Source organism: Dreissena polymorpha, chromosome 13, assembly GCF_020536995.1.
Source record: "Dreissena polymorpha isolate Duluth1 chromosome 13, UMN_Dpol_1.0, whole genome shotgun sequence".
Taxonomy (NCBI): domain Eukaryota; kingdom Metazoa; phylum Mollusca; class Bivalvia; order Myida; family Dreissenidae; genus Dreissena; species Dreissena polymorpha.
This window is the reverse complement of record NC_068367.1, coordinates 16,511,549-16,525,315: the sequence shown is the minus strand read 5'-3', so window position 1 is coordinate 16,525,315 and position 13,767 is coordinate 16,511,549. Positions and strand designations below refer to the sequence as shown.

General features: G+C 35.9%; 1 protein-coding gene across 2 annotated transcripts; it reads right to left on the bottom strand.

Moving 5' to 3' along the window:
• Positions 1-86: 86 nt before the first annotated feature.
• On the bottom strand, positions 87-3,325 carry LOC127855524 (uncharacterized). Of its 2 annotated transcripts, none has more exons than XM_052391189.1 (5): positions 3,118-3,325; positions 2,715-2,920; positions 2,284-2,352; positions 1,020-1,331; positions 87-531 (listed from the first exon to the last, which is right to left on the bottom strand). In XM_052391189.1, exons 2-5 carry the CDS (start codon positions 2,850-2,852, stop codon positions 403-405), a joined length of 648 nt encoding a protein of 215 aa, XP_052247149.1. In that variant the 5' UTR covers positions 2,853-2,920; positions 3,118-3,325; the 3' UTR covers positions 87-402. The 2 variants fall into 2 exon arrangements, with proteins under 2 accessions (XP_052247149.1, XP_052247148.1); XM_052391188.1 differs by having other exon boundaries at positions 3,122-3,322.
• Between the last annotated feature and the right edge of the window lie 10,442 nt (positions 3,326-13,767).

Below are 13,767 nucleotides of genomic sequence, written 5' to 3'. Positions count from 1 at the left end.
CTTACTTTCGATTATGTAGCTGGAAGAACATCATGATTGTGCGAATCGAACAAAAATCATAATTAGCATATAGGATGTTTGTCAAATGAATTGGTCGTGCTTTATTACATGGTAGTTTACATAATTAACAAACAAAACCGAAATAAAAGAATAAATATACCCGTGAGTCGGGTAAGTGAATATAACGTGTCATTGACGTATGAAACAAGATGACTAGAAGAAATAACACATTTTGTAAATAATTGGATGCCAGACACCAACCCAGCCACTCTCCAAAACATGTTAATTGTCATTCTATGCAGTATAGAGACTTTAGACATTTATATATGTATTGGTCATTAAAATGAAGTAACTATTCACCTAGAACAGAAATATAATTATTTCTTGTTTCTTCCGCCACAACTAGAAAGTCTGCTGTTGGTATAATTGTTGTTGTTGTTGTTGTTGTTGCTGCAGCGGCTGCTGATGAAAGCGCTGATGCTCTCGTTGGTGTTGTAACTCTTGGCGATCATGTACATCGTAAGAGGGGGGCTACATATAACACATGTATATTTCATAGTGCCATATAAGAAATATTCGGTGCCATTGTTTTATTGCATGTTATGTCCACGACGTAGTATCTCGTTCCTTAGATTTAATAAATCTATATAAAATGCACATGTCGCACATGTGCCTCCGTTGAAATATGTCTATGCAATTATAATACATCGCGCAGCTTTTACTAACGTTCAGGAAGTGTAAATATAATTGTATGCGTTGATATGATAAACTGTTGTTATCAGTATCTTTTGATATACTTGATACTGTATAATTTAACCGTGTTTGTAATATAAACGTTTTAATCTAACCTGTTTATGTCGTGCACCTGTGATTGACATTTGTAAACGTCAGCCGACATGGTCTTTTAACAATACTTAACAGCAATTATTCAATTATAAAGATCGAGAGCAAGTTTTCGGGTGGACTGCATAATAAAATGGGATTATACATTTTCTACCCTGATTAACATACACATTTACCTGTGGTACAACTTCTGGACCCGTGTTTTCTCGAGGAAGAATCGGTAACCGCTGGTAATCATTGGGCGCAATGCCATTGCCGTATCCAAGGCAACAACCGTACTTATATAGAACGCAGCTCGAGTAGGCGTTGACAATGCAGAGCACGAAGCTTGAACTCGCACAAAGCGCAGCCATGAACAATTGGGTGCTTTTTTCCGAGTCTTTTGAAAAGTAGTCGTTATCATAAACCCTGTATCCAGCGTAGTACATATTCCCCGTATAGGCCAGCATGGAAAAGAAGTTCAAGATGTGGAGGAAGAACTTTCCTGTCTAAAACACACAGATAATGTAAACAGCATGTATTATGTGATAGGGTAAAAACTGGCCCTAATTAATTTCCGCTCATAATTGTCCCTAAGGAAAAACGACGACATTCAAGAATAAGAACGAAAACATTTTCTTCCGACTGTGCGATAAATTTAAATTGCGGAAACGTCTGAAACTTCGGATTGTAATGTTACAGTGGATCCTCGTATTTATCGTACACCGAACGTAGCTGGTTCGTCCCAGCTTTTTTATAATCTGTATTTTCTAAAACATGTGTGTGCATCTCTTGGTAATTGTTTTTATAAATTACCTGAAATTAATAAGTCATAAGTTTGATTTGTTTTTAATAATTTGATTTAATTTTTATTAAGGTAGTGTGTATGCAAGCAATTAAATTAATTCAATAGTTCATTTGCATTCATTACAGGTCTCAGTGTACATACTCTGCAAGCAGTAACGGTTATATTATGCAAAGAATGAGTCATCGCGAATTTGACGCATACTTTTGCGGAAGACATCATTCGTAATTTCCAAATCAGATTAAACTATTTTGGTCGTGAACTAGGCACGTTTATAGCTTTCTAGTGCTACCACAAAAATATCGAAAGGATAACTTATGGATGTATACAAATATCCGCATCAATCTTGAACAGTAGTTATTATCCAAGTTTAGAAACAGATAGATGCATTTGTAATCAACTGATTTCAAGAGAATTTTCATGTGGGCCAGGATAAACCTTTCGCATAATACTAATTTATCAGGAACAAAAACCATTAATAAATCTATAACAAAAACTACTCACTCTATATATACAGATATTTATAGACCTAAATACATAGACACTTTTAACTACATCGATTTCCTTTAATGATTTAAATAAACGGGTTTGACTATCCGATCCTTAGTCGACTTATATTGTCTTTAAATGCACCTCTGCATTGTGATATAACTCACCTCGCATCTGAAGGTATCTCTATTCTTCGCAATACACCAACAATGGCTATAAAGTAGACTCAGCAGAGCCTGTAAGAAGATATGGTCAAACGTGCTTGCTAAGTAACAAATAACCGTCCATTTGGGATTGGATAATTTACTATAGATGCGTTTAAAACAATGTGATTTGAGAAGTAAAATTAACCAAGTTTAATATGATAATTTGATTTAAACACCGATGGCTGTATTTTGTAAAAACGTTATTGCCATTGCCTTTCTATACGCTCAAACTCCCCCCTCCCCCTTACAATAAAAACGAAACGCAATGTTCTTGTCCATATCTAGAAATTATTGTAAGTTTATGAATGTAGAAGTGAATGAAAAATATTTGTCGAGAAATAAAATGGAAATGTTATTAAAAAGTCAACAACATCAATAATGACCATACACACCAGTCCGACGTTGATTGAGAGAAGTATTCCCCAAACGAACTTTCTTGTAGCCAAACAAAAGGCTGCTGTCACGACACATGCCACAACAACGGCCCACGTAATCACGGAAATGAAACGAATCCACCGAGTCGACGGCATTTTAAATATCGTAACGTCAATATGACGTCACCTGTAGGCTGAACACGTAACTTTCGTTCTAATTATTTCTACAAATAGATTATTCTCTTCAAAATAATATACGTAATCCGCAAAGCCACAGGTGATTTATGTTTAATTTATCACGCAGAAAGAAAGTGCTTGTAAAACAACCTTTAAATCACACACTATCTACAGATACTTTAAAAAGTAAAGCATATATATAATCAACGTGTTTATTATAAGGTAACACTACATAAAAATATACTTGCATAACTGAATACTCCTTTATTTTGATCTCAATTGTTTTCGCTTTAAACAATTAATCAGAGGATGTTGCACAAAGATGAAGTAACATTTGTTGAACGATATCACACTTTTCAACGTTTAGGTCAGCGATTCATCTATCACTGCAGATACAACTAATATATGATTACATCATATGATTTACCTCATCTCAGTGAAATATAACCACTACACATAAGTTTTATATTAAACATGTTTAAAGCACTATTGTGCGTGTTTTAATTGGCTAACTTTTCTCCTTTTTTTTAGACAATCGCACGAAGGTTTCTGTCTTTGATCATATTTAATGTCGTCAACGTTGAATGACATCGTGCCAGTTAACAAATTGTTGTTTTTGTGTGTGTGTGTTTTCAACTAAGCTGCATGGTTTCGTAGAATAAAATGTGTGTTTTGTATTTGTAAATATTGTTTAGTATATTTGTTTGGGTCACAATGTTTTGCAATCGGCTACATGTTTCTCATAAAGAAAAACACCTGATGACGCACATTTGAGCTCACCTGAGCACAACGTGCTCATGGTGAGCTTTTGTGATCGCCTTATGTCCGTCGTGCGTCGACTGTCGTCCGTCGTCAACATTTTGCATTGTTAACACTATAGAGGCCACATTTATTGTCTGATCTTCATGAAACTTGGTCAGAAGATATGTCCCAATGATATTATGGTCGAGTTCGAAACTGGAACATTTGAGGTCAAAAACTAGGTAACTAGGTCAAATTAAAGAAAAAGCTTGTTAACACTCTAGAAGTCACCTTTAATTTCCAATTTTCAGGAAATTTTGTCAGAACATTTGTCTCAATAATATCTCAGCTGAGTTCGAAAATGGTTGCGGTCAGTTGAAAAACATGGCCGCCAGGGGGCGGGGCAGTTTTTCTTATATGGCTATAGTAAAACCTTGTTAACACTCTAGAAGTCTTATTATAAGTCCAATCTTCATGAAACTTGGTCAGAACATTTGTTATTATATCTCGGCTGAGTTATACAATGGTTCCAGTCCGTTGAAAAACATGGCCGCGAAGGGGCGGGGCAGTTTAGCTTAAATGGCTATAGTAAAACCTTGTTGACACTCTAGGAGTCACATTTATTGTCAAATCATCATGGAACTTGGTCAAAACATTTGTTCTTGTGATAGCTACAGGTAGCTGAAAAACCTTGTTAACACGCTAGAAGTCTTATTTTTAGTCCAATCTTCATGAAACTTGGTCAGAACATAAGTTCTAATCATATCTCGGCTGAGTTGTTAAATGGTTCCAGTCTGTTGAAATACATGGCCGTCAGGTTGCGGGGCAGTTTTCCTTATATGGCTATAGTAAAACCTTGTTAACACTCTAAAAGTCACTTTTATAGTCAAATCTTCATGAAAGTTGGTCAGAACATTTGTTCTTATTGATAGTTAGGCTGAGTTTGAAAATAGTTCCGGTCCATTGCAAAAAATGGACCCCATTGGTCGGGACAGTTTTCCTTATATGGCTATGGTAAAACCTTGTTAATACTCTAGAAGTGACATTAATAGTTAAATCTTCATGGAACTTGGTCCGAAGTTTCGTTCTAATGATAGCTCGGCTGAGTTTGAAAATGGTTACAGTTCGTTGAACTGGCCGCCAGGGGAGCGGCAGTTTTCCTTATATGACTATATTAAAAACATGTTAACACTCTAGTTGTAATGCGGATGTTGGTTCAGAATGATGATGATGATGATGATGATGATGATGATGATGATGATGATGATGATGATGATGATGATGATGATGATGATTATGATGATGATGATGATGATGATGATGATGATGATGATGATGATGATGATGATGATGATGATGATGATGATGATGATGATGGTAGTGATATATATAGATGATGATGATGATGATGATGATGATGATGATGATGATGATTATAATTATTGCATTACCCAAATTTATTATTGCCATTACGTCAGGCAGAAATTCAACATAGTGTTAAAACAAATAAAACATCATAAATTGTTACATATTAATATTATTTGACCTTTCATTCACTTATCCTCATCTCTATAAAACTCATTTTTACCTGTGCATTGTTTCAGTACAATAGTGTTGAATGATGCCTTCTTAATGTGTAACACTCCCTGGAAATTGGCCCCAATTAACTGGACATTACCATCAAAGACCTTTGTCTTGATGTCAGTTGGACACCATTTTTAAGATATATTACAACTTGATGAAACGTTTTAGGCCTAAAGTTTGCAGTCAGTCATTTTAGTTTGTGCGTGATTATAAAAGATTTGTGATTTTAACAGGTTCAATCGATTCAATTGCAAATATCATTGCAAGGTGAGTCTAAAAATTATTACAGTTGTTTCAACACACCATGTCAAAAATTTGAACAATTTGGTAGTAAAAAATCAACAATTTATCACATCTTTTAAGAAGCACAACAATCTGTTTGGTTAACAAAAAGAGTTGTTTTGGCAGTTGTTTTTGCAAAAAAAACATGTGTTTATGCTACAGATTGTTGTGCATTTAAATTGCAAATAGTTTGAAAGTTATTTTGCTACGATAAATTTCCTAATGTCTCGTGTATGTTTACTTCTATATGTGCACACATTTGTAACTATAAGAAAGATCAAGTGATGTTTTGTATCAAAAAAGAAAAGTAATGTTTAATTTCTAGTACATATTCACATACTCATTTACTTCTTTACAACCGACTTTGATATATGATAACAATTTAACATATTGTATTTGATTATGCAAAAACTATTTAATGAACACTCAATATATGGAGCCTGTAAATCCAATGAACCAAAGACAAAGAGTACTTCAAACAGCTGCGTAAAAGCTCCAAGTACGAGTGCAAGCGAGCTTACAACTCATATGTAAACAACTTAACAACTGACGATCACGGCAAGAAACTATACTCATTCATAAATAGCAAGCGCAGTGACAGTTCTGGTGTCTCCTCACTGAAGAGAGATGGCGTAGCGCACAGTGACCCCAAAATAAAGGCCACCATACTAAACCAGCAGTTTAGTAGTGTGTTCACCACTCAGGACCACAGCTACCGCCCAACACTGATTGGTGACCCATCTCCAACAATCCACAACGTCTCTATTGGACTTGAGGGAGTTAAACGGCTCTTAGAGACACTTGACCCCCACAAAGCCACTGGACCTGACGCGATACCAACACGGTTCCTGAGAGAGATTGCAGCTGAAATTGCCCTAGCGCTTAGGGTTGTCTTTGCTGCTTTCCTACACCAAGGACGCGCCCCAGCTGAATGGAAGTCGGCACATGTAATCCCAATTTTCAAGAAAGGGTACAGAAGCAATCCGGCTAACTATCGCCCAATCTCTCTGACATCTGTATGCTGCAAACTTATGGAACACATCATCCACAGCCAAGCCATGTCTCACCTAGACAAACACAACATCTTGGCTGACCAACAACATGGCTTTCGGCGAAGACGCATTTACGAATCGCAACTTATCCTCACCCTACAGGACCTTGCTGCATCCCTCGACGCTGGCGAACAGATCGATGCGATTCTACTCGACTTCTCGAAAGCCTTCGATGTTGTTCCGCATCAACGACTCCTCGTGAAACTGATTCATTACGGAATCAGAGGCTCAGTCCTGACCTGGATAGAAAGTTTTCTATCTGGTCGAAGCCAACGGGTACTAGTTGAAGGACTGTTCTCCAACACAGACAACGTCACATCAGGCGTCTCCCAGGGCTCTGTCCTTGGACCTCTGCTCTTTCTGGTATACATCAATGACCTCCCAGGCAATGAAACCTCAAAAACAGGGCTCTTTGCTGATGACACTCTCCTATGCAGAAGGATCAAGACAGCACAATACGCAGTAACACTCCAGTCTGATCTGGATTCCTTACAGAGATGGGAAAAAGACTAGCAGATTTCCTTCAACCCTTCAAAGTGTGAAGTCATACACATCTCAAAAAAAAAAGGCACCCCATAAAGTCAGAGTACCATATTCATGGTCAGAAGCTCGCACCTTTAAAGGAAGGCAAATACCTTGGCGTGACTTTCTCAGAGAACTTGTCCTGGAAACCACATGTAGCTAGGTCTAGGCTTCCGGAGGCGCAACCTGTCCAGCTGCCCACCCAGTGTCAAAGAACGTACATACTCCACCTTAGTGCGTCCAATACTGGAGTATGCTGCTACCGCATGGGATCCTCACACCCAAACATGTATTGACCAACTTGAAGAAGTCCAGAGACGCGCTGCTCGCTTTGTGAAAGGGGATTACCAAACCACAAGCAGTAGTTCACAGATGATAGCAGACATTGGATGGCAGCCCCTTCAAGTGAGACGCCAAACATCTAAGGTTACCATGATGTACCGCATAATCAATAACCTTATTGATATTCCGTCCGACCCCTTCCTCCGCCCTGCTATATCATCCACAAGAGGCAGCAGTATTAGATACATCGTACCATACTGCAGAACTGACTACCTCCGACACTCCTTCTTTGTCAGCAACAAGACTGTGGAACCATCTGCCTAACCACCTTGTGACGGCTCCCAGTCTAGAAGCGTTCAAGGAACTGATGGCACCAAAATAAGCCATAATAAATCTGTAAATAGTTTTAAAAATTATTTTAACTGCGCCACACCGCGATCTTTTAAACCATTTTTCTTGTACGACAATGCCCCAGAGAGAGATATAGTACAATAAACGAAGAAGAAGAAGAAGAAATACAGTCAGTATCTTAAGCTGTTCTTGCAAAAACAAGTTGTAACTAGTCATCTCCTATAACATCCAAAGATGCTGAGATGCTTATCCCTTTCGCTCAAAGCTGGACAACAATTTATGGAAAAATTACTTCCATTTCTTTTTGCTGATGTTCATTATTCAATTACTGTCCTCATATTACTTTTATCAAAAATATAGCTTTGTCGCAATGGGTAACAAATGTCTATTAAAAAAAACACAACTACCTATAACGCATATATAAATATATCCGCCGACACAACAAACCCTTTCTTTTCACAAAACAATTAACTTTTTGCAATTAATGTACTGATATTATAAAACTCTATGCCCTATCATTGTGTAACATATCTAGAGAGTCTTAAAATAAAATAACGGCGATGATTCATTTCGTGAAATATTACGCAAAGACGGGCAGTATCCGTTTTTTTTTCTGTGATTCGTACCTATACATACGAATTTGTTTTAAAGAAATAATGAAATATATTAACTATGACGCCGTATTTTTAGCGGGAATTAGTATGGTTTATTACGTTCGACGTGTTAATCATAACGTAATGAGAACGTGTTATGTATATTGATATGTTATTTTGAATATTTAGTTATCTGTTGTGTTGCTTTTTGTGTTTAAAATAAATAACAGCTTGGTATTAATGTGTTTGTTGTGTTGAATATGATCGAGAGTTGATTGTGTAATAATCCATCTTGAAGTATCTCGTGAAAAAGCTCTAAACGTTGGAGTGCCAAGTTAGCATATTGGCACGTTTTGCTCGACTGAAATGATTTTTAAACGGATACAACTGATAAACAAAAATAATTCAAGTTTTTATTGGAACATCGACAAAACGCCTTTGACCATAGTCGAACTTGAAAACTATATTTTAATATGCATGCATTGATTGACATTTTAACCCATTTATGCCTAGTGGACTCTCCCATCCTTCTAAATTGGATCAATTTATTTCCAAAATTAGGGATGTCTAGTATATTTATTTCTATACTTATTTCTTACAGACAGTCCTTTAAGCAAACAGCGCAGACCCTGATGAGACGCCGCATCATGCGGCGTCTCATCTGGGTCTACGCTGTTTGCCAAGTCATTTTTTCTAGACGCTAGGCATAAATGGGTTAAATAAACACCGTAACATAAGAGTCATACGGGAAGTACGTTGTTCACAAAACGTGCATGAAAGGAAATCTTATTCTGGTAAGTTGCAACTATATTTTATCGTAAAACACTTTATTAAATAAAGAATCGCATGACGTTTTCATTCAACATATTACTAATATCAGTACATTAATAGCATAAAATTAACAAAATTCATGTCATGTATTTAAAAAAGTTTATTTTTTCGAAATAACTACACTTCAACACCGTTATTTCGAACACCGATAATCCGAAGTCACCGTTATTTCGAAGTATTTTTCGGGTCCCGATATTGGTTCTCCTTTGTTTAATGTAAAATTTCATTGTTAATCCGAACTTCGTTAAACCGAAGAAATCGTTAATTCGAAGTGATTCAGTCGGTCCCATAACTATAATTCGCACCTTATTAATAATCTTTAATCCGAAGTCAAAACTGCAAAATGCTGAGCATAATTTCACACCTTTGTCGTGGCTAGTCAAAAGCCGATAATTACACCTTTGTCGTCTGCGAGAACGCCGGTGTTGAGAGAGACATCGCGTATTAGTTACAAAAATGTTAATTAATTTCCGAAAATGTATGAATATGTATGTATGTCTGATCATTTGTGCTATTCATTATATTTTATATGTTCTGTAATAAGACAAAAATAAAAACAAGAAAAATAATCGTTTTATTCCTCCGTTTGTTACAAGTGGAAATCTATTGCTATCTGACTAGTTTACGCTTTTCAGTAAGCGTGTAACCGAACCATGCGACTTCCACTTTTACAGAATCAAAGAAGTCTTCTGTCAAATGTTTATTTCGAATTATCGTTAATCCGAAGTTTTCTAACGGTCCCGACGACTTCGAAATAACAGTGTTGATGTGTATAACAATTTGTCAGGAAAAGTTTGCTTTATATTCATTACACAAGATAAAGAATAGCTCTGGCACAAGCTGTTTTTTTTCAATTCATACGATACGAGTTCTGGGAAAAAAATCAAGCAAACTAAGCTTTTAAACGTGTTTGCAGAGCCATTTAAGATGTTAAAACTTCAAATAAACAAAGTGAAAATATTCAAAAAGTAGAATTATCTAGAGCAATCCTTTATCTAAGACAGGAGTCATTTTCCAAAAGGTGTGGGGCAATTAAATACACTTTCCAGGACTTCCAAATACACAACACAAACTCAATTCTGCGAAAACATGCTGCTAAATAAACAAAAAAATACTGACATGACCGCGTTGTCCTTTGACACCATCAAATATAAACAAGTTGGTCCCGCCATTGGTCATTGAAAGAAACGTTAGCCACTGAAAACACTCAAAATGTTGTATCAAACATGTTTATGGCAAGAAAATTCGTGATAGTCGTATTTCATTTAGATTAGATGAGGCAGGTTATATAATCAAATAATATAAGTTGTACATGCTTTTGTAGATTAATCGTTGAAAAGTGGCACAACGTTCAAAAAACATTTTTTTATCTTCGTGTTACGTGTCATGGTGATAAGCGCATCTTTTGATTTATTGTTTTAAAACGAAAAAAAATAGCAGAACAAGTGTGCGCAGTTTCATTAATCTCGACCAAATACCTCGCCTCCAGCAAAGACATAACCACTGCCATTATTAGAAATTGGCTTGGACGTTCACAAGTATGCCTTAAACAGGCGCCATTCGCAAACGCCTTTGAATAAAGTCGTGAAATGGCACGTGCGTAGAGCTTTCTAGAAACGAACTTAAGCCATCAGTTTTGCCGTTATATAAATGACGTCAGATTACAGTGCTGGATAAGTCATACAACAATGACGTCACTGAAAAGGTCGGCGACATGGCACGTTTGTATAGCTGACCGGGACCCGTCGAATTAAGTCAGTTAGGACATTGTATGACCGTGCCAGTGGCGTCACAAGGTGCCACGTTGACGTAATTGTTAACGTCAATGACGATCTTTAAATGGTTGGTGACGTGGCACGTTTGTAGAGCTCACCGAGACCGGCCGTGATATGACGTCATTTAGACGTGTCACTGACGTAATAATGTTTCCACTTTGAAGTTACGCAAATGTCAGTAACGTCACTTTAAGGGTCGGCGACAACCTCACACTTGGCCCAGCAATATTCATGATACATATAAGTGTAAATAATGTAACCCCATAGCATGGAAACTCAAATTAAACAATAATGAAAGGGAATTTAAACGCTTTCAATTTAACTTCCATTTAATTACGCAATGGATGGAAGGAGACCAGAGCAACAGATAAACAAATTTCTGAGGAACGATGAAATTAAATTACGAACACGTGTCAACTACATAGATCTGTTCTTTTTTTACAAAAAGATTTAAGAATATAGCATCATATAGTTAATATTTCAAATCACCATCGAGCAAATACAGGAAGAAGCAGCAATACTGGGTGTAAAAGATCCATATTACATAGCTTTGTTGTTTATGTGACTGCTTAAAAATAAATAAATAGAAAAATCTCACCTAGACCCGTCGAATGATGTCAGTCAGGTCGTTATATGGCATCAGTCCGGTAGTTCTATGATGCCATATGGCCGTGCCGGTGACATCATATGGTGTCATTTTGACGTAATTTATACGTCAATTACGTCGCATAGAGGGTCGGTGACGTGGCACGTTTATAGAGCTCATCGAGGACCGTCGAATGACGTCAGTCTGTCCGTTATAGGGCGTCATATGGCCGTGCCGTTAACGTCGTATGGTTCAACGTAGACGTAATTTTTAACAATAATGACGTCGCTGGGAGTGTCGGAGGCACTTTAGACATGCTTGGCACTTCAAGTCAAACAAGTGTGCCAAATTTCCAGAATGTCAAATACTCCAGAGAACCGCTACCGCCATATCTGTTTCAGTGTATTTAGTACAAGGTTTATTAGTAACATCGGACGTAGTATTCATATCCCAATGCTCTTGGATCAAATATAATTATAAGCTCGTTTACATTTTATTATTTTTCCTTAAATGTAAAGTATAATATACTTAAGTTGTACTTTATACCGACCTACCAAAACGTACGCGTATACAAATTCTGTCGCAAGAGCGTATAAGTGAAATACCAATAATTAAACGGTAAAATATTATGGCTGCAATTGAATATTAAATTTATATTCATTAAAAATACGTATAGTCGATCTCAAAATTATAAAAAAAGCTTCTTCGTATGTCTATTGTGAATCTACAGACAATACAAAGTACTTGATCAACCATGATAATTTGTAATTGTTTGAAGCGGCATATCGACGGCTCAGGCGGAATTATATAAATTATTATTTCAAACATAATCGAATACACATATACATATATAATATATGTATATATTATCATGGATCACACCTGTTGTACAATTCTAAGTGATTAAAGTTTTTTTTGTAGAATTGAGATTCAATCTCACAGAGGGCGGATAACGCAATCTTTTTTTGTAGTTTACAGTAAATATGGTTTCTTCATGTTTTCCATATAAAAAACTCATATTTCTTCATGTTTTCCATAAACAGTATTTGTACTGAATAAGTTCACACTTTAAAAGAGAGTGTATTCATTATTTTGCAGGTGTTGATATTTTAGGTAAAAAGCTTCGATGTACCCGTTCAATCTATAAACTTAATTCTGTAAACGTATCAATATCGATCTACCTGGTAAATTATTGTCACGTATTATGAAGACACAATTAACTTGATGGCTAAAAATAGTAATTATGTTACTGTTTTATATGGAAAACATTATAAACCAGGCCGCTTTTTGTTACATCTACAAAACTATTTAAGATGACTAAAAGTTTCAATCATTCTTTTTGCCATTATTCTTTAAATTATTAATAGACATTATTAAATACATCGCTTAAGCACGAGGTGATTTTCGATTGTTATCAATTGTTAAAACCAATAAATAGTCTTTTAATAACGAATGCGATTGAGTATGTTTAGCTTTGTTTGCAATAGTATAATTTAATGATAAACTTGTATTTAAACATAAAAAATGTAAGGACCATAAATTGCTTAAGCATCCTCAAAACATTGAATGACATTCTCTTTTCTGTTCATCGATACATGAAATAGAATTCAGGATTGTGAACAGCTTACACTTCTCGTCTGGTCTCGTTAGTCTCGTTATTAGTGAATACGCAACACAAAGGTACAATAAACCGCGAGATTAATGTTTACATTATAGGGGCCTTTTCACGTTTTGGTAAATTGACAAAATTGAAAAAAAGTTGTTTCTTATTCGCAAATGTTCGTGTAAGTTATGATATTTGTGAGGAAACCGTAATAATGAACATTTACCATACTCTAAAATAGCCTTTAAATGCATCTTTTGAAGATTTTAAAACCTGAAAATTATAAAGCGTTGCAACGCGAAACGATTGAATAATTTTAAGAGTTCTGTTGTTGTCGTTATATTTTGTGAAACAACGAGGATCGCTTATATGAAGTATAAAATACATCTGTATAAGGAAGAATGGCCGAGTGGTCTAATGCGTAGACTTTTACTCCAGAACTCCAGAGGTCAGTGGTTCGAGTCCTGCTGGGGGTTACCTTTTGTTTATTTTTTTTAATTTATTCTTGATTTTTACTGGAGCTTTTTAAATCCAATGTTTACACTTATCAATATAAACCATTTAACGACAAATTTCAAAACTTGCAAAAATCTGTGAAAAGGCCACTTAAAAATCGTACAAACCTATCGGTATATTAAATTGTGGATACATGTTTTGTGTTTGTTTCAATCAATAAGTTTATTGTAATATTA

Excerpts from the sequence above, each read along its gene's own strand:
- LOC127855524 (XM_052391189.1), bottom strand. The coding sequence starts at position 2,852 with ATGCCGTCGACTCGGTGGATTCGTTTCATTTCCGTGATTACGTGGGCC. Across the intron at positions 2,353-2,714 it reads TCTCAATCAACGTCGGACTG|GCTCTGCTGAGTCTACTTTA; the intron begins GTGTGTATGGTC and ends ATCTTCTTACAG. Across the intron at positions 1,332-2,283 it reads GAGATACCTTCAGATGCGAG|ACAGGAAAGTTCTTCCTCCA; the intron begins GTGAGTTATATC and ends TGTGTGTTTTAG.